Source organism: Nicotiana tomentosiformis, chromosome 10 (genome assembly GCF_000390325.3).
Source record: "Nicotiana tomentosiformis chromosome 10, ASM39032v3, whole genome shotgun sequence".
Classification (NCBI taxonomy): Eukaryota; Viridiplantae; Streptophyta; class Magnoliopsida; order Solanales; family Solanaceae; genus Nicotiana; species Nicotiana tomentosiformis.
The window spans coordinates 243,139-268,265 of record NC_090821.1 but is presented as its reverse complement, the minus strand read 5'-3'; the positions used below and the strand labels follow the sequence as shown (position 1 = coordinate 268,265).

General features: G+C 38.8%; 1 protein-coding gene across 1 annotated transcript; it reads right to left on the bottom strand.

The window, feature by feature from the left end:
* Window positions 1-8,129: 8,129 nt before the first annotated feature.
* Window positions 8,130-10,472, bottom strand: LOC138900597 (uncharacterized). The gene is made up of 4 exons (XM_070187699.1): window positions 10,251-10,472; window positions 9,546-9,736; window positions 9,034-9,319; window positions 8,130-8,519 (listed from the first exon to the last, which is right to left on the bottom strand). Exons 1-4 carry the CDS (start codon window positions 10,470-10,472, stop codon window positions 8,130-8,132), a joined length of 1,089 nt encoding a protein of 362 aa, XP_070043800.1.
* Window positions 10,473-25,127: the final 14,655 nt, after the last annotated feature.

The window sequence follows — 25,127 nt, the reverse complement described above, 5'->3', positions numbered from 1 at the left end:
AAGAGATAGTCACCACCTAACGGGTTTGAGGTGCGTTAGGGCACCTATTTGCAAATAACTCTGGTTTAACTAGTTTGCGTCACCAAAGATCGGATAAGGGCTCAAATTACCTCGCAGAGAAGGTGTTAGGTACTCTTCGAGGTCCACAACTATGGGTCCCGGCCGAACTTGAATTATATGAATTAGTCAAATAGTCAGAGAGAAAAACAAGAAGTTTAAAAAAAATTATTATTAGAAAGTCCTTGAGTAAACACAGATAATTGGTTTAAAGACAAGATGGGGGGTCCTAAGTTTTTTAGCCTAAAGGATCACCCCGTGTAACATAAATAATACTTCATAACTCCCTCGAGGTGGAGTATTGCTCGTATTATTCAATGGACACACACTATCATCTCCTGCTACCCGATTACTATCTTTAAGTTTTTACCTAAAGCGCACTAGTTGATTCTAAACTGTGCCCTATGCGTGCACTACCCATCCCATGCCTATGGCCCAGGAGGCGTTTGGACCTCTATTTTGGATAGTTTCTAGACTTAGCTTAGGCTGCTCAGAAATGATAAAACTAGGCGACATACAAAATAAGTTGGACTTTATGTAAAATCAATTAAGGGCTCAAGTTAGCCTCCACACTTAGACAACAAATGCACGCGAACAAATTTTCACATTAAACGTTAGAAATTTCAGGATTGAGGCAAATTAAAGCCATTAGGCCCTATAGACATGGTTTCTATGTGACCTTGGAATTCAAACGTGTAGGCAGTTTCATATGCAAGGTGCCGTTTTAGATACAGCTTCTAATCGACTACACAATTGCCCGTTGATTACAGATTATAAGCGATTAAAACTATAGACATGCTATCTAGGTGATTTGCGTAGTAGTTATTAGTGATAACCATGAAAGATATTTAGAACTACTCAGTTTGATACTATAAGCATGCTTTCTAATAGAAACAATGTTGAAATTTCAATATTAACACTTAAAAGCGAGTGGGATTACCCTATAGGCAGGATTTCTACAATTAGCGATTAAAACTGGCTTTAGCTCTTATAGGCACGCCTCCTAAGTGAGCAATTATAACAACAACACATTAACCAATTAAAACCCTATAGGCATGATTTCTAAAATGTAGATTTGCAGAACATAAGCTAATATAACCCTAGGGTCATAGTATCTAATGAATATGCCGTAAGGCAAATTGAAACATTAGTCACTTTATTTCCTATAGACATGATATCTAACAAACATGTAAAGGAGAATATGTTAAATGAATTAAACACTCAAGTCCTATAGGCAAGTTATCTAACACACATAGTAGCAGAACATGTTCGGGCAAATTAAATACCTATAGGCAGGATTTCTACCCGTTCATGCAAATATTAGAATAAACCCATTTTCCCAATTTTACTAACACCCCAATTGTTATTACAACATTATTATAGACCCAATGAGTGAAATAAATTACAGGGTTACAAAATAACTATAGTGGGCCTAAGATAGGCCCAAAGTATACCCATCCCAGCCAGGCCTTCAATTACATATCCAACAGGCTTCACCACAGCCCAGAAGTCATAGCCAATCAAACCTAGAAAAATAATCTTCATTTACACAAAATAGCCAAAACCCAGTAGGCAGAACTGATCAACAGCCATTTACACAAACCAATTGGTTTATTCAGTAGGTGAAAAAAGGAGGGGCAGAGTTAAATAATTAGGACAAAGTGGCCCAAAGAACCTTAGACCCTAGTGTGTCAGAGTTTACAAGGGTCTCAAAATGGACCCTGAACAGTGCTCACACTAGGGAGGTTGATAGAGAAGATTTAGGGGAGGGAGGCCTTGGCTTTCAGCCGGCCCAGAATTATACTCATAACAAGAAATAATCAATGAAAATAGTAATAGGTTTGGAAAAGCATTTGCAAACACTATAAGATAATCACATAATGAACTCAAGAAGCAAACTAACACATTGGGTAGGGTGTCATATGATAAGAAATAAAGAGCCTGGGATTGCAAAGTCAACAGGCAAGGGCATTAGACTAGTAAAACCAAGTAATGCAACCAGTGTAGAACTTAAAGGATCAGATTATACCAAACTCAGGATTACACAGTATAATACAAACAGGATTAGATATCATAGAGGGTATCAGTCAAGGAAGATTAGTTTAAAGGATAATAGGTTGTTAGAGGTGCAGAATTGGACATGGCAAGAACACATAGAGTGGCAACCATAGTCAAAGGAGCATACTACACTTAGACTAAAGGTCTTAAACAAGTTAAGGCATGCTAATAACATCAATTAATCACTAGAAGTTCAGAATTAAGCAGAGAACATGGATTAAACCATATAATCAAGGCACAACATTCGAATTATCAACAACACCAAACTAAACATGCTTCATTCTGTCTAAATTAACTAAGTTAGGTGCAAAGACATTATTAGGCTAGCAATTATAGGCAGAATCACACATAAAGAGAGTCAAGGGAATACATTAAGGCGTGTAGTTTCCAAGAACATGCTAACATAAGAGAATAAACATTGCAAGGGTTTAGAAACTAACCAATGATTGTTCAATAAACAAGAAAAGAGCATCATTAAGGACCCAAAGTCTCAATTGTGTCAAGTTCCCAAGGGTTTCAAGAAACCAGGGCAGTGCTCACACCCAAGAGATGGTCAAAAAAGTAGAAATCCGGTGGCCTTGGCTTTCAGCCGGTCAATAGCCAAACAGAACAGAATAGTAAACAAATACAGAGTAGAAACCTCAATTTTTAGTGAGAGTTTTTAGTGACTTTTCATCTCTCCAAAATGGGGAAAGGGAATGGGTTTATATAGTGGTAAAAAATCAGCACATAAGTAAGGAAATACAAACAATCATACCATAAAAGGAAAGAAGAACACATAAATCAATTTAAAATCAAATTAGGAGAATAAGCCGATAAACCCTAGTGTTTTTAGGATAAATAAATATCAACGGAATATACACAGAAACGGTAGCATAAGACGAATATAGACACAAATAATACTCAAAATCAGAGAATCGAACCAATTTTGGTTCAATTTAAAGAGATCTGTAAACCCTAGTTTTTTTAGGAAAAATAAGAATCAACAAAAAATACACAAATATTCGTACTCACAATAGAACAAAGGATGAACATAGACAGAATAGCAGAAAGATCAGTGATTTGAACCTATTTTGGTTCGATCTTGTGGAGATTTGCTTGCCATGTTTAGGCAAGCAGTATAGGAGAGTAATCAATACCCGGAGGAGGTCATATATGGCAAGCAGTAGCCATATAATCCTATATTAGACGGGATTATGAGAGGATTTAGGGGAGGGCGGCAAGGGTTCTTAGGAGAGAGAAGGGAGGTGAGGGATATTAGGGCGGCGGGTGGGGGAGAGCGGGATTAGGGTTGGGGTTTGGGTTAGTTTAAAGTGGAGGGTTTAATATGGGTTGTTGACCTCAGAGATCAACAGTCACGATTAAATGATAGTTGGATCGGGTTATTAGAAACGGGTCGCGACCGGGTTAGGGGTTGGGTTAATTTGGTTTTGGCTAGGGTTTGTTTGGGCTAGTGTATTAGGCTTTGGGCCTTTGTTTGGTCCGAAAATAAGTTCAAGAGCGGGCTAGTTTTTAAATACCCAATATTTTAGCAAAAAACAATAATTTATAAAAGTGATTAATAAATAACAAAAATATTAATTGTGCAATAAAATGATTAAAAATAATAACTTACATTATAAAAATATAAAAAGTTATTTTTTGCATAAATAATATAATTATACATGAATATAGGCTATTATTACAAAAAATGTGCGATTAGCCTAAAAATGCAAATATAATTATAAAAAATACAGTAAAATATTTAAAAACATACATGTTAGTGTAAATGATAAGTTTTTATGATTAAAGCATCATAAAAATAATCTAAAGGATAATTATTGGATATTTATACAATAAAATACAGAAAGAAATTGATTTAAAGCCTTTAAAAATTATGGAAAATTATGAAAACAAAAGGCTTATATAGGTTTATAAACTAAATGATAATGCAAATATACTATTTTGAAAGTATATATATATATATATATATATATATATATATATTTTAAAAATATGAGGAAAAAATTGGGTATCAACAGGCATCAAATTGATACTTGCCCCAAGATCACAAAGAGCTTTAGCAAACTCGGCACTTCCAATTGTACAAGGAATTGTGAAAGCCCCGGGATCCTCTAACTTAGGAGCCATTGAATTCACAATTGCAATCACTTGATGAGTGACTTTGATATTTTTAAAATTCATTGACCGCTTCTTTTTCACGAGATCCTTCATAAACTTTGCATAATCGGGCATTTTCTCCAAAGCTTCAACTAATGGCACATTGATTGAAAGACTCTTCATCATTTGAATGAACTTCTTGAATTGATTCTCACCATTTTTCTTATCAAGTCTTTGAGGGTAGGGAACCTTTTGCACTACCGGCTCCAGTATGTCAATAATGTGATCCCTAGACGGGTTCACCTCCTCTTGAGTCTCTTCTCACTATCATCAATATCAATCTGAACTTCATCATTTGATTGCACCATATTATTAGGGGTCTCTTCTTCTTGTACCACTTGCTCATCATCCACAAGTTGCTTTTGACTTGAGGTGGGTGCACTCCCACCTCTTTCACTTCTTGTAGTAACGGCCATAGAATGCACCGTGTTGTTTCCACCCTTTGGGTTTACTACCGTGTCACTTGGTAGAGCCCCCTTAGGATGAGAATTTAGAGCTTGAGAGATTTGCCCTATTTGAACTTCTAAGTTGCGGATCGATGTATTGTGTGAGGAAAGTTGGACATACGAATCGGCATTCTTGTCCATCATTTGTTTTAACATGTTCTAAATACGCCCCATTTCATTGATTGAAGAACTTGGACCATAGGAAGGATAAGGAGGCGGGTTGCTCGGTTGTTGATACATCGGGGGCCTTTGAAAACCCGACACCGGTTGCCTTGATTATTTTTCCATCCGCCTTGATTGTTACCCCCCCCCCAATTTCCTTGATTATTGTCATTCCAATTTTCTTGATTGTTGTTATGCCAATTCCCTTGATTGTTGCCACCACTCCAATTTCTTTGGTTGTTAGAATTCCAATTGCCTTGATTGTTTTGAGGTCACCGTTGTTGTTGGTTTGGGCTTTGGAAGTTGTTTTCTTGCCCTTAAAAGTTATTCACATATTGTACCTCCTCTTCTTGTTCATTATAAGAACCATCTTAATCAAAACCACTATTTTCTTGCACATAATTCTCCACTTGATGTTGCACTTGTGGAACCTTGGTCCGTCTTTTGTTCACCATCATGTTCACTCCATTCTTGGCATTGACTTGCTTAGGATTTTGCACTTGTTGAAGTTGAGCCTTTTCTAATTGATTCATGGTGGCAGTCAATTCGACAATGGTTTTCCCATGGTCAAGCAACTATTTGTGAAGGTGGATCACGTCCGGATCACCTTGTGGAACATTAGCCCGGGATTGCCACGTCGATGATGTTTCCGCCATTTCATCTAAAATCTCACATGCCTTCGCATAAGGCATAGTCATGAAGTTCCCACCGGCAAGTTGATTCACTACACATTGGTTGGTTGTGTTAATCCCATGATAGAAAGTTTGTTGAATCATATTCTCCGTCATATCGTTGTTGGGACATTCCTTAACCATTGTTCTATAACGTTCCCATATCTTGTATAGTGGTTCATTTGGCTCTTGGTTCAATTCCAAAATTTCATCCCTAAGTGTAGCCATGTGCCCCGGAGAGAAGTACTTAGAAATAAACTTTTCCGCCAACTCATCCCAAGTGTGAATGGAATGGTTCGGCAAACATTCCACCCAATCTAAAGCTTTTCCTCGTAGAAAGAAGGGAAAAAGGCTTAGCCTTAATGCATCCTCGGAGATATTTGTTTATTTGCTCCCCCAACACGTGTCCACAAACCTCATCAAATGTTTGTATGCATTTTGACTTGGAGCACCGGTGAAGAAACCTTGTTGATCTAGCAAAGTGAGCATCACATTGGTGATTTGAAAGTTGCCCGCCCTAAGACGGGGAGGGACTATTGCACTTGCATATCCTTCATTAGGTAACACCCGGTGTAGAGTCGCTCGTGGTAAAGGTGGGGGTGGAACGGGTACATTGTCATGAGGAACTCGACCTCTTCTATTGGCTTGAGGTTCAAGAGGAACCTCATCCACTTGCTCATCCTCGATGTTCACATCCCCCAAAGTAATATTTCCGAGCTCATTGTTTGCCATGGTTGTACCTACGATTTCTCAAACAAGTTAGTAACACGGATGGAAAATAAGATACTCCAAAAACACACTCAAATATATATCTAACACCATTTTAAAATCTCCGGCAACGGCGCCAAAAATTGATCACGTCCAAATCACACATCAAAAGTGGTATGAAACGGTCGCTTGCAATAATACAAGCCCAACTAAGAGTTGGGGTCGAATCCACAGGGAGCTAAGATAGGAGTTAGGGGTATATATTTCAATGTGAGTGATTGGATTATCTAGTTTGCACTTCTACAATAAGATTTGTTTTCTATTTCTAATTTTTACTCTATTGATTGCAAAATAAATAAAGAAGACTAGAGAAAATTGATTTTAAGGTTTTTCCACATGGATAAAAAGCCTAAGGTTGTGACTATTACCTATGTATTTACCTAATGGGTTAAAGACTTTAATGTTTGTTTCGTTGATTAGGGTGTATTATAGCTATCAACTCTAATTTAACCACTCAGTACCTCACGGTCAGAGAGTGATTTTGCCCAATTTGGCTTTCTCAAGACCAAATGGGCATCGCCCAAAATAGTTGATAAGAGCTCAAGTCGGGTTATTACTATCTCTAGGTTGAACTCTTTAATTGGATTAATCAATCGGGTTATTACTATCTCTAGGTTGAACCCTTTAATTGGATTAATCAATATCTCAATTGACCTAATTCCTTGTTAGCTAAACTTTCCTAGACTAAGTCTCTCTTTCTTAAATAGAGACTAAGTCTAATAGGCATGAACTAATGTTTGAAACCATTAATTCCACAATTAATGCATGAACTAAGCTAAATAATAAACACCCAATCATAAACAAGCACTAAATTAGATACCCATAAAGTTTACACACTAGGATTGGGTCACAACCCTAGTAGAAATCTAGCTACTCGTAATTGGGTTTGAAGAAAATAGAGAAGAAAGACTAATTAAACTCATAATGAAAGCTTCAAGTGATTAAATCTAATGTAAATATACCAAAACAAAGTAAGACTTCCTAAAATAGTAAAGAAAAACGGCTACAGTAATTTCAGAGGTTCAAACTTGACCTAATTTTGTGAAACTCGTCTATTTATACAAGGCTTAAATTCTCGAACAAAAATACCCCGCGGGAGGTTCTGCGGCAGCACAATTCCATGTGCGGTCCACAGATTTCTTCATCTGCCAGGAGCTGGAGTTGTGCAGCCGCACATTTATGAACTGCGACCGCAAGGCAACTGTTCTGCGGTCCGTAGATTAAGAACTGTGGTCGCAAGGCACTCTTCTGTGGTCCGCAATATTAGGATTGCGGTCGCAAGGCAATCTTCCGCGGCCGCACAAATCTTGTGCGGTCCGCAATTCACTGAGGCTCTGGACTTGGTCTTTTTGCATACTCTCTGATCTTGACCCTTAGCCCAGCTTTTGCGACCACACAATTCATGTGTGGTCCGCAATTTGCAAAATTGGCTACTAATTTTTCCGTCTTTGTTTACGGCCGCAGATGGAACTCTGCGGTCCGTAATTTCTTCTGTGGACCGCACATTGTGTGCTTATGTGGCCTTTATTGCCTTGTGCTTAGACTACTCTTTTTTGAGTTTTATTTCATTTCGGGAGCCCAACTTCCAGTATTCCTATAATTTTGCACAATTTCATTATTTTTGAGAAACAATTCAATGCTTTTAGACTAAAACAAAAGCTATAAGGTGCTAATAAGTAGTCAAAATCACCACTTATCAATGACCATCATATGGCGAAGAATGACAAGCCCCAAGAATTTCACCTTGCTCTTCTTCCGGTACACATCTTCTAATTACCCCATACGTACAAATCCGAAAAAGGTATGGTTAATCCCAACAATATTCTTGACAATCCCGTTTGAGCTTCTTCCTTTGGTTTGAAGAGAACTCATCCGGTATGATTCCACACATAAGAAAATTTACTAGATACGTGAACCATGGCACCTCTTTCATTGAAATAGCCAAGAGTTGCTCATCGCGGAAGGAGTCATTAATTTCAAAGCCATCGTGCAGCCTCCCCTCCTTCTCCAAACGAGACAAGTGGTCCGCCACTTGATTTTCACTCCCTTTTCTATCTTGGATGTCAATATCAAACTCTTGTAATAAAAGCACCCATCTCATCAACCGAGATTTGGAATCTTTCTTTCTCATAAGATAACAAAGTGTCGCATGATCTGTGTGGACAATGATCATTGCACCCATCAAGTACGGGCGGAACTTCTCAATTGCAAACACAATGGCAAGGAGCTCTTTCTCCGTAACGGTGTAGTTGACTTGGGCACTATTAATGGTCTTACTAGCATAGTAGACGGGGTGAAATATCTTGTTGATGCGTTGCCCCAAAACAGCCCCAACCGCTACATCACTTGCATCACACATGATTTCAAGTGGTGACGATGGGAGTAGTTGTCAACTGGAACTTTAACAATTCAAAAGCTCTCATGCAATCATCATCAAATTTGAACTTAGCATCCTTCTCAAGAAGCTTGCACAACGGGTTCACCACCTTAGAGAAATCTTTGATGAAACGCCGGTAAAACCCTGCGTGGCCTAAGAAACTTCGCACACCCTTCACAAAAGTTGGAGGTAGAAGTTTAGAAATCACCTCAATATTTGCCTTGTCAACTTCAATTCCATTCTTTGAGATTTTGTAGCCAAGGACAATGCCTTCCTCGACTATAAAATGACATTTCTCCCAATTGAGCACCAAATTTGTTTCTTCATATCTTGCCAACACTTTATCCAAATTTGCAAGACAATCATCAAAATAATATCCAACCACCGAGAAGTCATCTATGAACACTTCAAGGTAGTACTCCACCATATCCATGAAGATAGCCATCATACACCTTTGAAAAGTCATCGGTGCATTGCACAAACCAAATGGCATCCGCTTGAAGGCGAAAGTACCATAAGGACATATAAAGGTTGTTTTATCTTGATCCTCCGGAGCAATAAGAATTTGGTTGTAGCCCGAATACCCACCAAGAAAGCAATAGAAAGCATGGCCAACCAATCTATGAAGCATTTGATCTAAGAAAGGAAGTGGAAAATGATCCTTCCTTGTGACTTGTTGAGCTTGCGATAGTCCATAGACACACTCCATATGGTCACCGTTCTTGTAGGAATCAACTCTTTCTTTTCATTGGTGACCACCGTCATGCCCCTTTCTTCGGGACACATTGAACCGGAGAAGTCCATGAACTATCGGAGATGGGGTAGACAACCCCGGCACCCAACCACTTGATAATCTCCTTTTTGACAACTTCGTGCATAGCCTCATTGAGTCTTCTTTGATGTTCAATAGATGGTTTGGAGACTTCGTCCAAGTTGATCTTGTGCATGCAAAATGCGGGTCTTATTCCTCGAATATCCGCCAATGTCCACCCAATAGCCTTCTTCCTCTTTTGTAGCACCGCTAATGTAGAATCTACCTGCACGTTAGTCAAACAAGAGGAAAGAATAACCGGTAGAGTAGAACAAGGGCCAAGAAATTCATATCGAAGATGTGGAGGCAATGGCTTCAACTCCAAGGTAGGAGGCTCTTCAATGAAAGGCTTTGTAGGAGAAATTGTCCTATTATCAAGATCTAAAGATAATTTCCGGGGTGCATAATTGTACGACCCTATTCCTTGCAAAGAGTTCACATATTCCATGAAGCCATCCATCTCGTCATCATCAAAGTTGAGCAAGACGGCCTCCAACATATCACCAATATTGATCTATAAAATAGCACACCTCATTGCTATTTGGTTGCCGCATAGACTCACACATATGGAACACCACTTTTTAATCACCAATCCAGAAAGTGAGTTCTCTGGCTTCAACATCGCAAAGATCCTTCCCCGTAGCAAGGAAAGTTCTTCCAAGAATAATCGGTACCTCATAATAAACTTCACAATCTAGAATGACAAAATCCGCCGGAAGAATGAATTTATCAACACGAACCAAGACATCTTCAATCACTCCTAAAGGTCTCTTCATAGTACGATTAGCCATTTGTAATCTAATAGAGATGCGTGTTGGTTGCCCAATTCCCAAGTTCTTGAAAACCAAATAGGGCATCAAATTGATACTTGCCCCAAGATCACAAAGAGCTTTAGCAAACTCGGCATTTCCAATTGTATAAGGAATTGTGAAAGCACCGGGATCCTCTAACTTAGGATCCATTTAATGCACAATTGCAATCACATTATGAGTGACTTTGATAGTTTTAAAATTCATTGACCTCTTCTTTTTCACAAGATCCTTCATAAACTTTGCATAACCGGGCATTTTCTCCAAAGCTTCAACTAATGTCACATTGATTGAAAGACTCTTCATCATTTGAATGAACTTCTTGAATTGATTCTTACCATTTTGCTTGTCAAGTCTTTGAGGGTAGGTAGGTGAAGTCTTAGGCATTGGTACCTTAGCCTTTTGCACTACCGGCTACGGTATGTCAATAATGTGATTCCTAGACGGGTTCACCTCCTCTTGAGTCTCTTCTCACTATCATCAATATCAATCCGAACTTCATTATTTGATTGCACCACATTATTAGGGGCCTCTTCTTCTTGTACCATATGCTCATCACTCACAAGTTGCTTTTGACTTGAGGTGGGTGAATTCCCACCTCTTCCACTTCTTGTAGTAACAGCCATAGAATGCCCCGTTTGTTTCCACCCTTTGGGGTTACTACCATGTCACTTGGTAGTGCCCTCTTAGGACGAGAATTTAGAGCTTGAGAAATTTTCCCCATTTGAACTTCTAAGTTGCGGATCGATGTGTTGTGTGAGGAAAGTTGGGAATCCGAATCGGCATTCTTGTCAATCATTTGTTTGAACATGTTCTCAATACGCCCCATTTCATTGATTGAAGAACTTGGACCATAGGAAGGATAAGGAGGCGGGTTGCTCGGATGTTGATACATCGGGGGCCTTTGAAAACCCGGCCCCGGTTGCCTTGATTATTGTTCCATCCGCCTTGATTGTTACCCCAACCCCCACCCCAATTTCCTTGATTATTGCCATTCCAATTTTTTTGATTGTTGCCACCACTCCAATTTCCTTGGTAGTTAGAATTCCAATTGCCTTGATTGTTTTGAGGTCGCCGTTGTTTTTGGTTTGGGCCTTGGAAGTTGTTTCCTTGCTCTTGAAAGTTATTCACATATTGCACCTCCTCTTCTTGTTCATTATAAGAATCATCTTGATCAAAACCACTATCTTCTTGCACATAATTCTCCACTCGATGTTGCACTTATGGACCCATGATTCGTCTTTTGTTCACCATCATGTTCACTTCCTCCATGGCATTAACTTTCTTGGGATTTTGCACTTGTTGAAGTTGAGCCTTTTCTAATTGATTCATGGTGGTAGTCAATTCGGCAATGGCTTGCCCATGGTCAAGCAACTCTTTGTGAAGGTGGATCACGTCCGGATCACCTTGTGGAACATTAGCCCGGGATTGCCACGCCGATGATGTTTCCACCATTTCATCTAAAATCTCACACGCCTTCGCATAAGGCGTAGTCATGAAGTTCCCACCGGAAAGTTGATTCACTATATATTGGTTAGTTATGTTAATCACACGATAGAAAGTTTGTTGAATCATATTCTCCATCATATCGTTGTTGGGACATTCCTTTACCATTGTTCTATAATGTTCCCATATCTCGTATAGTAGTTCATTTGTCTCTTGGTTGAATGCCAAAATTTCATCCCTAAGTGTAGCCTTGTGCCCCGGAGAGAAGAACTTAGAAATAAACATTTTCGCCAACTCATCCCAAGTGTGAATGGAATGGTTTGGTAAACGTTCCACCGAATCTAAAGCTTTTCCTCGTAGAGAGAAGGGAAAAAGCCTTAGCCTCAATGCATCCTCAGAGATATTTGTTTGTTTGCTCCCCCAACACATGTCCACAAACCTCTTCGAATGTTTGTATGCATTTTGACTTGGAGCACCGGTGAAGAAACCTCGTTGATCTAGCAAAGTGAGCATCACATTGGTGATTTGAAAGTTACCTACCCTAATACGGGGAGGGACTATTGCACTAGCATATCCTTCATTGGATAACACCCAGTGTGGATCCGCTCGTGGTGGAGGTGGAGGTGGAGCGGGGACATTATCATGAGGCACTCATCCTCTTCTATTGACTTGGGGTTCAAGAGGAACCTCATCAACTTGGTCATCCTCGACGTCTATATCCCCCAAAAGAAAATTTTCGAGCTCATTGTTCGCCATGGTTGTACCTACGATTTTTCAAACAAGTTAGTAACACAAAAGAAAAAGAATATATTCCAAAAACACACCCAAATATATAGCTAACACCGTTTTTAACTCCTCGGCAACGGCGCCAAAAATTGATCACGTCCAAAGCACACATCAATATAGATATGAAACGGTCGTATGCAATAATAAATACCCAACTAGGAGTCGGGGTCGAATCCGCTGGGAATTAGGAGTATATATTTGAAGCACGCAAATGGGTTATCTAGATTGCACTTCCACAACACAGTTTTTTTTACTTCTATTGTTAATCTAATGATTGTAATATAAAGAAAATAAACTAGAGATAATTGTTTTTAAGGTTTTTTCAAATGGGTAAAAGGCCTAGGGTTTTGACCATAACCTAGGTGTTTGCCTAATGGAATAAAGACGTTAATGCTTGTTTGGTTGATTGGGGTGTATTATAGCTCTCAACTCTACATTACCACTCAATACCTCTCGGTCAGAGGGTAGTATTGCCCAATTTGGCTTTCTCAAGACCAAATAGGTATCACCCAAAACAGTTGATAAGAGCTCAAGTCGGGTTATTACTATCTCTAGGTTGAACCCTTTAATTGAGTTAATCAATCTCTTAATTGACCTAATTCCTTGTTAGCTAAGTTATCCCAGACTAGGTCCATCTTTCTCAAGTAGAGACTAAGTCAAATAGGCATGAATCAATATTTGCAACCACTAATTCTAAAATTGAAGCATGAACTAAGCTAAATAATCAACACCCAATCATAAACAAGCACTAAATTAGATACCTGTAAGGTTTACACACTAGGGTTGGGTCACAACCCTAGTAAAAGTCTAGCTACTCATAGTGGGATTTGAAGAAAATAAGAAAGAAAAACTAATTAAACTCATAAGCTTAAAATAATTAAATCTAATGTAAATACACCAAAGTACTGTAAATCTTTCTAAAGTAGTAAAGAAAAACGGCTACAGCAACTTCAGATGTTCAAACTTAAACTAATTTTGTGAAACTCGTCTACTTATACAAGGTTGAAAATCTCGAACAAAAATACCCCTCGGGAGGTTCTGCGACCACACAATTTCATATGTGGACCGCATATTTCTTCATCTGGCAGGAACTGGAGTTCTGCGGCTGCACATTTCTGAACTACAGTCGTGAAGCAATCTTCTACGGCCGCATATTTTTGGGTTGCGGCCGCAAACAATTCTTGTGTGGTCTGCAATTCACAAAGGCTTTTTGGACTTGGACTTTTTGCATACTCTCTGATCTTTGACTCTTAGCCTAATTTTGCGGCCGCAGAATTCATGTGCGGTCCGCACTTTGCGCAAAGTTCTACTATACTTCTCTCCTTGGTTTGCGGTCGCAGATGGAATTCTGCGGTCCGCAATTTCTTCTGCGGCCGTAGAATTCCTTCTGCGGACCGCACATTTGTGCTTCTGCACGCTTTATTGCCTTGTACTTCGGAACACTTCTTTTTGAGTTGGATTTCATCTCGGGAGACCAAACTTCCAGTATTCCTGCAATTTTGCACAATTTCATTAGTTTCGGGAACACAATTCAATTGCTTTTGTACTAAAACATAAGCTAAAAGGCGCTAATAAGCAGTCAAAATCCCCTCTTATCACCCAGCCAAAGTTGAATAGCCGACAGGCAAGGTGACAGGAACTCCTAGAGAAATTTCACTTCAACCTGGAGTACCGAAGTGGGAAGACCAACCAAGTGGCTGATGCGCTTAGTCGGAGAGTTGATCTAGCATCGGTGTGCCTACTCACCACCCTAAGGGGGCGTGAAGTGGACACCACTATAAAAGCTCATATACAGGATCTACTCACCAAGGATCATGCTGCACAATATTTGGTCGATTTGGTAGGACAAGGCAAGACTCGTCAGTTCTATATGGAAGATGGGTTCCTGAAAGTGAAAGGGAACTGACTTTAGGTTCCTAAAGGAGGAGATCTGCAAAGGACTATTCTAATGGAACTCCATGATACTTCATGGGCCGGCCATCCAGGTGAAGAACGCACCATGGCGTTGTTGGGTCTTGCTTATTATTAGCCTCAAATGGATGATGGCGTTGCTCAGTATGTGAAGACTTGCCTATTATGCCAGAAAGACAAGTCTACCGCTTGACACAAGCGGGATTTTTGGAGCCACTGCCTGTTCCAAAGTGTCATGCCCCGAACTCGGGGAGCACGACCGGCGCTCAACCGAGAGAACCTGGTCAAGCAAGCCTGTTAGATACTTTCTACCCACATCACTTACGAATACAGAGAATACATATTTTTGTTTATTATACGATAAGGAGACCATATATACAATACCAATTTATTACCATAAGTTACTTCATTTTAAAGTCTCAAATTGAACAAACATTTTTCATAGTCTGAGTGGAATAAGTAATTCGAACACAACATAACTCGTTTGACTTCCTCATTACTAATATACAACCCACACTATGTCTACGGAGCCTCTAATAGATACAGAAGAGTACTATGATAATGTCGGCAACAAGGCCCTGCTATACCTCAAATACAATACATAAGAACAAAAGATACATGCCCCCGAAATGAAGTAGGGCTCACCAAGTTAGCTGGGAAGAGGGTGTACTGCTATCACTGATCAATGTCTCCTGCTGTAGTACCACCTGTATCCATTGAAGATGCAGTGCCCCCGGAAAAAAGGACGTTAGTACATATGGAATAGTACTAGTATGAATGACAAAACACCCTCTCAATAGAATGATAAATAATACGAGTAAGAGTAATCATAATTTCAGTGTAAGCGTCAAACAACATCAAACCTCAAATTAGGATCAAGACAATGTTCAAATTAATTTTCATATCTTAAGTTGGAAGATTTTTAGTACCAATAATGCCACCTTTCACAATACCAATACCACCGTATTTTTAGCACGGAGTCCGATCACGACCCGATCGGCTAGGCTGTCTCATTCGAGACATCAACCATAATTATAATTGCCAACATAATTACCACTATGTGTGCGGCATGGAATCCGATCACGACCCGATCGGCTAGGCCGTCTCATTCGAGACATCATCTTTTTTAGCGTGGTCTAGCATGTTGCGAGGGATATAGCGTGGTCTCGCGCGCTACAGACCTCGCATCACGAGGTATATAGCACGGTCTAGCGCGCTACCAACCTGGCTTCGCGAGGTCGAAACGATTCAACTCCCCAATACATTGTTCAACCCAAAACGTCTGAGCCTTCTAAAATCCTCAAACACGTAAGCCTACTTCGGAACCACGAAACCTTAAATTCCTTTGCAAAATTTTACGGGGCCTTACACAAAGAGACCTTGGAAAGCGTGTCACTGGATTTCATTATCGGATTTCCCAAAGTCGGAGACCTTACAACTATCTTGGTTATGGTGGATCGGTTTTCCAAATATGCTACATTTATAGCATCCCCAAAATATATATCAGCAAAAGATACAGCTCAACTCTTCTTCTCTCATGTTGTCAAATATTGGAGGATGCCAAAAGACATCGTTAGTGATCGAGACTCTCACTTCACATGCAACTTTTGGTCTCAGCTCTCCAAGTGCCTCGGGTCCAAGTTGAGCCACAATTCAAGTTTTTATCTGCAATCTGATGGCCATATGGAGCGGTCCAATGGCATGCTGGAGGAATATCTCCGCCATTTTGTTACCGGATCGAAGAAGAATTAGGTAAAGCTTGTAGATGTTGCCCAACTATATTTCAATTCACAAAAGAGCTTAAGTACAAATAGAAGCGAGTTTGAAATTGTTACCAGACAGTAACCGCTACTCCCACACACTGTGAATGCCCTACACATATCGAAATCTCCTCGAACTGCTAGCTTCTCGAAGGAATGGAAGTGAAATTTGGAGATAATGCGGAGCTATCTTGTCAAAGCCCAAAAGCGGATGAAAAGGAATACTGATAAAAATCATCGTTTTGTTAAATATCAAGTAGGAAAAAAAATGATGGTGAAAATCCCAAGCGATACTTATTTGTAGGGTTCCATGACCCTCGCCTATTGCAAAAGTACATTGGACCCTTGTACATTGAGAAGCGCATTGGGAAAGTTACATACCGGGTGGATACCCCAGCCTGGTGGAACATTCATTCAGTCTTCCATGTGAACCTTCTAAAACCTTTTCGGGAAGATATGAAGGATCCTTCGCAGAGCCAACTCACAATACCCAATATTCGAGGCACTAATTCAACCGGGAAAAGGCGGGTGGAAGCTATTCTCGATGATCGAGTGATTCATGCTTCAAGGAAAGATCATCAAGAGTTCCTAGTGAAGTGGCAAGGTTGTGATACAGAGGAGAAACTTGGGATAGGGGAACAAACCTCAAATCCTAATAGCCTGATCGAAGATTATCTTGCAAGTAGGGCGTCGAGGACGTCGCCAACTCAGGTGGGGGAGAATGTCATGGGAGGCTTTATAGCCATGCCCCATTACCCCTTGGACGCGCCCCATGGCGTCCTAGCAAGCCTCCTAATGTCTAGCGCCATGGACAGCCTCGTGGTCTTGGTCGCGCCAAGTGACAAGCGCACTTATGCCTATGTCGCCCCACCAATAGCCCTCGCCAGCGCCCAGCCATAGGCAGATGCCAACAGCGTCGCGCGCACAGACTCTAATATTAAAAACAAGGTTGTTGCCAACGAACCTGCTTTTTCTTTGTAGGAATCTAAGTCATTTCTATTATAAATATAGAGTAGTTTTACTTCATGTATTTCCATTATGTCTCTTTAACTTAGTTATGTCAAGCCCAGTAACTTTGGTTTTTTTTTTTTAAGTATTATTAGGGGTAATCAAGCAATCAAACTTTCTAACAAGCAACAATTCTCTGTATTGGTGTCTCTCCCCCTCGATACAGTGTTGTTTTTCTGTAATACCTTTCATTAATGCAATCAAGCTTTCTTTCATTTTCAATTCTCTTTTATGTTCTCTTAATTGCTCTTGACATTGGCTTTCCCGTACGGCACTGACAATCTTGTCTAACGTACGGAGGGGATCCAGTTGGCGGATAGTAACTGTACGGACATCGGTTGCTTAGCCTTACGTCGTCCTTCTAAGGAATCTCAGGAAGGCGTCGCGTAACCGTATGTATGGTTTATGTCAAAAAGCTAGAGGAACTAGCATCCATCTTCTCATTAAAAATTAGTAGCTGATTTGATCCTCATACTTTAAAATCCCGTGAGACACATGGCATTACACATTTTCACTGTTAAACAATCTAGTTGGACTGCGATTGAAAAATATTAATGATTAACTCAGCCATTTCAGCCTAAACAAGATTAAAGTGAATGGTGACTTAAAGTTGGTGGAAATCAACTCAGCTTTGGAAGCTTTTAAGTAAACAGAACCAATAAATTTGGTACTTCATATATCAGTTAACCAAAGTCTAAGAATAACTTATCAAGTTAATGGAAATCCATGTCGATAGATGACTCTATTATGTGTATGTGTTAGCAAACAGCCAATTACAGGTTTGGGCGGAAACATTATAAAGTAGATATGAACTAATAACGTCATCTCGATATCATCAAATAATGTAGTGAAGTAATAAATATTCATTTATCTTATCAGAAGTTTCAGATTAGAGTCGTATGGTGTCGTCTTTGGTAAGAAACGATTTACTCTCTCTGCGGATTGCTTGATGTGAATTTGGATTAAACCACAAAACGAGTATCGGACAGTAACAAGAAAGTCAGTATAATTCTACAAAATGAGATCTGAGAAGGGTGAAGTATACGCAGATCTTACTCCGACCTCTGTGAAGGTAGAAAAATTATTTCAATAGAGCTCCGACTCTAACAAAAAAAATGAGTATCTGACACGGAAAAGAAGAAAAAGAAAACGTATCTCACTCATTAAATAGTTGTGTTGGTGGACAGTTTTTTCCTATGATTCAACTTTGTGTCGTGATTGATTGGTCTCTTAGTTATCAATTATACCGCAGAACCCAATATTAAATATTCACAAAAATGATTAAATGTGTCAGATGTCTAGCATTATTGCCATCGTAACAGAACACTATAGCCACGTACTTTTCAGTTTATTTTTACTTGTTTAATATATTTAAAATATATTTTTATTTTTACTTGTTCACTATACTAAATTAAGAGAAAGGTAATTTTTTTTCTGCTTTATCCTTATAAATAACTACTCAATTTCCTAATCATTTCTCAAAACTTTTGAAAATGCTATTATTATTATGAATAAAACTGGAAAATACATACTTTATTTATTTTTAAAGAGAGTTTAAAGTCAAAAATGAACAATTAAAAGTGAACGGATAGAGTATTTATTTTTGGATTACCGAGTTTGTACATCTAAAAGGTGTTATAATTCTGTATTGCTGTAATAAACAATTAAACTTTCTGGAAAAATAAAACAGAAAGTTAGTAATACTTGTTTAACGAAATAAATTCTGGAAAAAACAGTATAGGAATAAATCGAGCCCACTGAATACAAAGTGTGTCCTTAAGGAAATTATTCCCCTTAAGTATCCGAGGTGATGTAATATATCCTCCCAGGATAGAACGATTTAACTCACCGGAGTGTTGGTACCAAAACGCCGGTGAACAGCGAGTCACTCGAAGGCTGTAAAACACACTGGAATTTTTGTGCAGAAGAAGAAGAAGAAGAAGCTCAGAAAATTTTGTAAGGAAAGATTCTGGGATTCAAACTCTATTTATAGAGTTGCTGGCATTGTTTATGAAAAGGTTTGCAACCTTTCAGAAACAGCCATGGCTGTTGGAACAGGTTTGTTTGAAATATTGCGGGAAAATATATTTAAAATAATTCGGAAAAGAAAACGAGCCTGACTGAACCGGGTCGCGGGTCATGGGTTATTCCGGATTGAATTAATTAATTAAATAATTGAAAGAAATTTTGTCCAAAAAGATTAATCAATCAATCGATCTTTGACCAAATCCGAAGCCGAAGCCGAAGCCGAGCCGAGCGAGCGACGACGACGACGTCGCGAGGCTTGCCTTCTTCTTAACTCTTTAAGAGCTAGAAGAAGAGCAATTATATATATACCCATCAAAAGCCTTTTCTTCCTCCGATATGGGACAATGTCCCTTTGCCAAGGGAAACTCAAATATTTCATTTTTCCTCCATTTCTCATTCACCCTCTTTAAGCTACACAAGCTTAAATTCCAACAATCCCCCACATGAATGGGGAATGGCTATAAAATAAAGGAATGCACGGACACGTGTGAGTTTTACATGCAAGAATTAATTACATCTGGATAAGTAGGTTTCCCTTTGAACTTTCCGTAGTGAACTTATATTGGATATAATCGGTCAATCGGTAGATTTGATATCTTTGAACCGTCGAGCTTTGTTGTATACCTAGACAACATAAGTCACACAATCAATCCTTAACCATCTATGGTTCTCACGGTTATGTTCGTTTCAGCCATGAACACCGCCTGGTTTCATGAGTGCTTAGAGAATGGACCTTTACTTTCATTCCCCTTGAAGTGGCTTACACTTCACACTCACATAGCTGATTTCTAAATGTGTAATCCTGTAGACACACTATCTGGTCATATCCTGCCAGACTTAGCAAATCATTAAAAACCTTTAAGCTTTGTTGACTCATCAAAAAGCCTTAATGCTTTACCTTGATTTCTGAACATTATCTTCATCACGAGAATGGGTTGAGTTATTTGACAATGTTGAATCGTCATTCATAACTTTGTTTGATCTCTTTGAACCTAGCTCGTGGGATCTCCAGTCTGCTAGGTAGAGTTACCGTCATGATGACTTGTCCTAGACCTTAACACCATTCCCTTTGATGATCTTTCAACTGCCTCTCTAGATATGCCTTTTGTAAGTGGATCTGACACGTTATCTCTTGACTTTATGTAGTCAATTGTGATAATACCACTAGAGAGTAGTTGTCTAACGGTATTGTGTCTCCGTTGTATATGACGAGATTTTTCGTTATACATAACGCTCCTTGCCTTGCCTATTGCCGCTTGACTATCACAATGTATACAAATAGGTGCCAAAGGTTTGGGCCAAAATAGAGTATCTTCCAAAAAATTCTGGAGCCATTCATCTTCTTCACCGGCCTTCTAAAGCTATGAATTCAGATTCTATTGTAGAACGGGCGATGCACGTTTGTTTGGATGATTTCTAAGACACTGCTCTACCCCCAATTGTGAAAATATATCCACTCGTGGATTTAACTTCAGATGATCCAGTGATCCAATTTGCATCACTATATCCCTCGATCACAGAGGGATATTTGTTATAATGCAAAGCGTAATTTTGGGTATGTTTGAAATACCCCAAAACTCGTTTCATTGCTATCCAATGTATGTGATTGGGATTACTTGTAAACCGACTCAGTTTACTAATAGCACATGCTATATCTGTTCGTGTACAATTCATGATATACATCAAACTTTTCAATACTCTTGCATAATCCAATTGTGAGTCACTTTCACCTTCATTCTTTTGAAGTGCATAACTCACGTCAATTGGAGTCTTGGCAATTTTGAAATCCAAATACTTGAACTTGTCAAGTACCTTTTCAATGTAGTGAGACTGTGATAATGCTAGACCTTGTGGAGTCTTGTGAATTCTGATTCCTAAGATCACATCAGCAACTCCTAAGTCTTTCATATCGAATTTGCTAGCCAACATGCGCTTAGTAGCATTTATATCTGCCATGTTTTTGCTCATTATCAACATGTCATCAACATATAAACAAACAATGACTTCATGACCTGGAGTGTTTTTAATGTAAACACATTTGTCGCACTCGTTGATTTTAAACCCACTTGCCAACATTGTTTGGTCAAATTTGGCATGCCATTATTTGGGTGCTTGTTTAAGTCCATAAAGCGACTTAACAAGTTTGCACACTTTCTTTTCTTTACCAGTTACCATAAAACCCTCAGGTTGTTCCATGTAAATCTCTTCCTCTAATTCTCCATTTAAGAAAGCTGTTTTAACATCCATTTGATGGATTTCAAGACCATACACGGCCGCTAGTGCCACTAACACCCTAATAGATGTTATCCTCGTTACTGGCGAGTAAGTATCAAAGTAATCAAGGCCTTCCTTTTGTCTATAACCTTTGACAACAAGTCTTGCCTTATATTTGTCAATAGTGCCATCAACTTTCACTTTCCGTTTAAAGATCCATTTCGAACCTAAAGGCTTATTTTCCGGAGGAAGATCTACCACTTCCCATGTATGGTTATCCAAAATTGATTGAATCTCACTATTTACTGCCTCTTTCCAAAACGCTGAATCAGAAGATGACTGCTTTAAAAGTTTGAGGCTCATTTTCAAGCAAGAATGTCACAAAATCTGGTCCAAAGGAAGTAGATGTTCTTTGACATTTGCTATGCCTTGGATCTTCTATACTTGGAGTATTTTCCTTTGGTTCTTCCCGAGGTCGTTTAGGTCTTTCACTTAACGACTCACATTCAGTTTTATATGGATATATGCTTTCAAAGAATTCAGCATTATCTTATTCCATTACCGTATTAACGTGAATTTCGGGATTATCGGATTTATGAACCAAAAATCGACATGCTTTACTGTTTGTAGCATATCCAATGAAAACGCAATCAACAGTTTTTGGTCCGATTTTAACCCTTTTAGGTAAAGGAACTTGTACCTTTGCTAGACACCCCCACACTTTGAAATATTTCAAGTTGGATTTTCTTCCTTTCCATTTTTCTTATGGAATAGATTGCGTTTTGCTGTGGGGTACTCTGTTGAGTATTCGGTTAGCTGTAAGGATAGCTTCGCCCCACAAACTCTGCGGTAATCCGAAACTTATTAATAAAGAATTCATCATTTCCTTTAATGTCCGATTTTTCCTTTTCGCAATTCCATTGGATTGAGGTGTGTAAGGTGCAGTAGTTTGATGGATAATTTCATATTCCGAACATATTTCTGCAAATGAAAATTCATATTCTCCACCCCTATCACTTCTACTCATTTTGATTTTTTTATTCAATTGATTCTCCACTTCATTCTTGTATTGCTTAAATACTTCAATTGCTTCATCCTTACTATTAAGCAAATAAACATAACAATATCGAGTGCAGTCGTCAATAAAAGTAATAAAATACTTTTTCCCACCTCGAGATGGTGTCGACTTCATATCACAAATGTCAGTATGAATTAAGTCTAAAGGATTTGAATTCCTTTCAATAGACTTATAAGGATGTTTTACAAACTTAGACTCAACACATATTTGACATTTTGATTTATTACACTCGAATATAGGCAACACTTCTAAATTAATTAACTTCCGCAAGGTTTTGTAATTGACATGTCCTAAACGAATATGCCATAAATCATTTGACTCCAATAAATAAGAAGAAGCTGCAATTTTATTCATACTGTCAACTACCATTACATTTAGTTTGAAGAGGACCTCTGCGAGGTAGCCCTTTCCAACATACATTTTATTCTTGCTTATAACAACTTTATCAGAAACAAATACACATTTGAATCCATTCTTAACAAGCAAAGAAGTAGAAACTAAATTCTTCCTAATAGTAGGAACATGAAGAACGTTGTTGAGCATTAACACCTTGCCGGAAGTCATCTTCAGGAATATCTTCCCATAACCTTCAATCTTGGCTGTTGCAGTATTTCCCATGGAAAGCTCTTCTTCGGGACCAGCAGTAGAGTAAGTCGCAAATGCTTCCTTGACAGCACAAACATGTCGAGTGGCTCCAGAGTCAATCCACCACTCCTTCGGATTTCCAACTAGGTTGCATTCCGAAAGCATTGCACACAGATCATCAATGTCATCATTCTTCTCCACTATGTTGGCCTGTCCCTTCTTCTTATACTTTTTCGGGAGACGACAATCAGGGGCTTTGTGACCGATTTTTCCACAATTGTAGCAGCTGCCCTTGAATTTCTTTTTGTTCTGCTCCTTAGTCTGTCCAGAAGACCTCTTTCTCTTCTTACTTTTTGGAGCAGTCTCCTCAACGATATTAGCTCCCATGATCGTTGAATTTCCACGAGACTTCTTCTCGGCTGTTTTGTTGTCTTCCTCAATCTTGAGACGAATCACAAGATCTTCCAACTTCATTTCTTTGCGCTTGTGCTTAAGATAGTTCTTGAAATCTTTCCACGAAGGAGGCAATTTTTCAATCATTGCAGCCACTTGAAATGCTTCATTCACGACCATACCTTCAGCAATAAGGTCATGAAAAATAAGTTGAAGCTCCTGAACTTGGGTTCCAATAGTTTTACTGTCTATCATTTTATAGTCTAGAAACTTGGCAACCACGAACTTCTTCAAGCATGCATCTTCAGTCTTGTACTTCTTCTCAAGTGTGTCCCATAATTCTTTCGAAGTATTCATCGCACTGTACACATTGTACAAGTCATCCTCTAAAACGCTTAAGATATAGCCTTTGCAAAGAAAATCTGCCTGCTTCCACGCCTCAACAATCATGAATTTCTTGTTGTCTGGCATGTCTGCAGCAAGCACCGGAGGTTCTTCACTAGTGAATTTCTGCATACCAAGTGTGGTAAGCCAGAAGAACACCCTTTGCTGCCATCCTTTTAAGTTGGCTCCGGAATATTTTTTCGGTTTCTCTGCCGGTGGAACAGCAGTCCGGCATGACGAGGCTATCGTCGTCGCCGCAATAGTCGCAGAAGAATTTTCGTTATCAATTGCCATTTCTCACTGTAAACAACATAAGAGTTCAATTAATGGCAAAATCAGAATAGTAAACAATACCGTTATTAACAAAAACAGTATGTATAATAAATAAAATCAAAGTTTTTATATACTGTTTCACAGAAAAACGATGAAGTTTTTATGTTCTTCAAATCGTTTTATGAATTTCAATACACTGATGAAGTTTTTTATATCTTCAAATCAGAATAGTAAAATTTAGAAGGAATAGAAAACCATACAGGTTTTAATCTCCACAAACAAAATACAGAATATAATAAATTAATTTCCTTAAGAATGTTATAATTCTGTATTGCTGTAATAAACAATTAAACTTTCTGGAAAAACAAAACAGAAAGTTAGTAATACTTGTTTAACGAAATAAATTCTGAAAAAAACAGTATAGGAATAAATCGAGCCCACTGAATACACAGTGTGTCCTTAAGAAAATTATTCCCCTCAAGTATCCGAGGTGCTGGAATATATCCTCCCAGGATAGAACGATTTAACTCACCGGAGTGTTGGTACCAAAACGCCGGTGAACAGCGAGCCACTGGAAGGATGTAAAACACACTGGAATTTTTGTGCAGAAGAAGAAGAAGAAGCAGCTCAGAAAATTTCGTAAGGAAAGATTCTGGGATTCAAACTCTATTTATAGAGTTGCTGGCATTGTTTATGAAAAGGTTTGCAACCTTTCAGAAACAGCCATGGCTGTTGGAACAGGGTTGTTTGAAATATTGCGAAAAAATATATTTAAAATAATTTGGAAAAGAAAACGGGCCTGACCGAACCGGGTCGCGGGTCATGGGTTATTCCGGATTGAATTTTTCGTTAATTATTTAATTAATTAAATAAATAATTGAAAGAAATTTTGTCCAAAAAGATTAATCAATCAATCTTTGACCGAAACCGAAGCCGAAGCCG

Coding starts and splice junctions, on each gene's coding strand:
- LOC138900597 (XM_070187699.1), bottom strand. CDS start 10,472: ATGGATCCTAAGTTAGAGGATCCCGGTGCTTTCACAATTCCTTATACA. Junction 9,737..10,250: donor GAGTGATTGAAGATGTCTTG/GTTCGTGTTGAT, acceptor ACTAACGTGCAG/GTAGATTCTACATTAGCGGT. Junction 9,320..9,545: donor GTCAAAAAGGAGATTATCAA/GTGGTTGGGTGC, acceptor AATGCTTCATAG/ATTGGTTGGCCATGCTTTCT.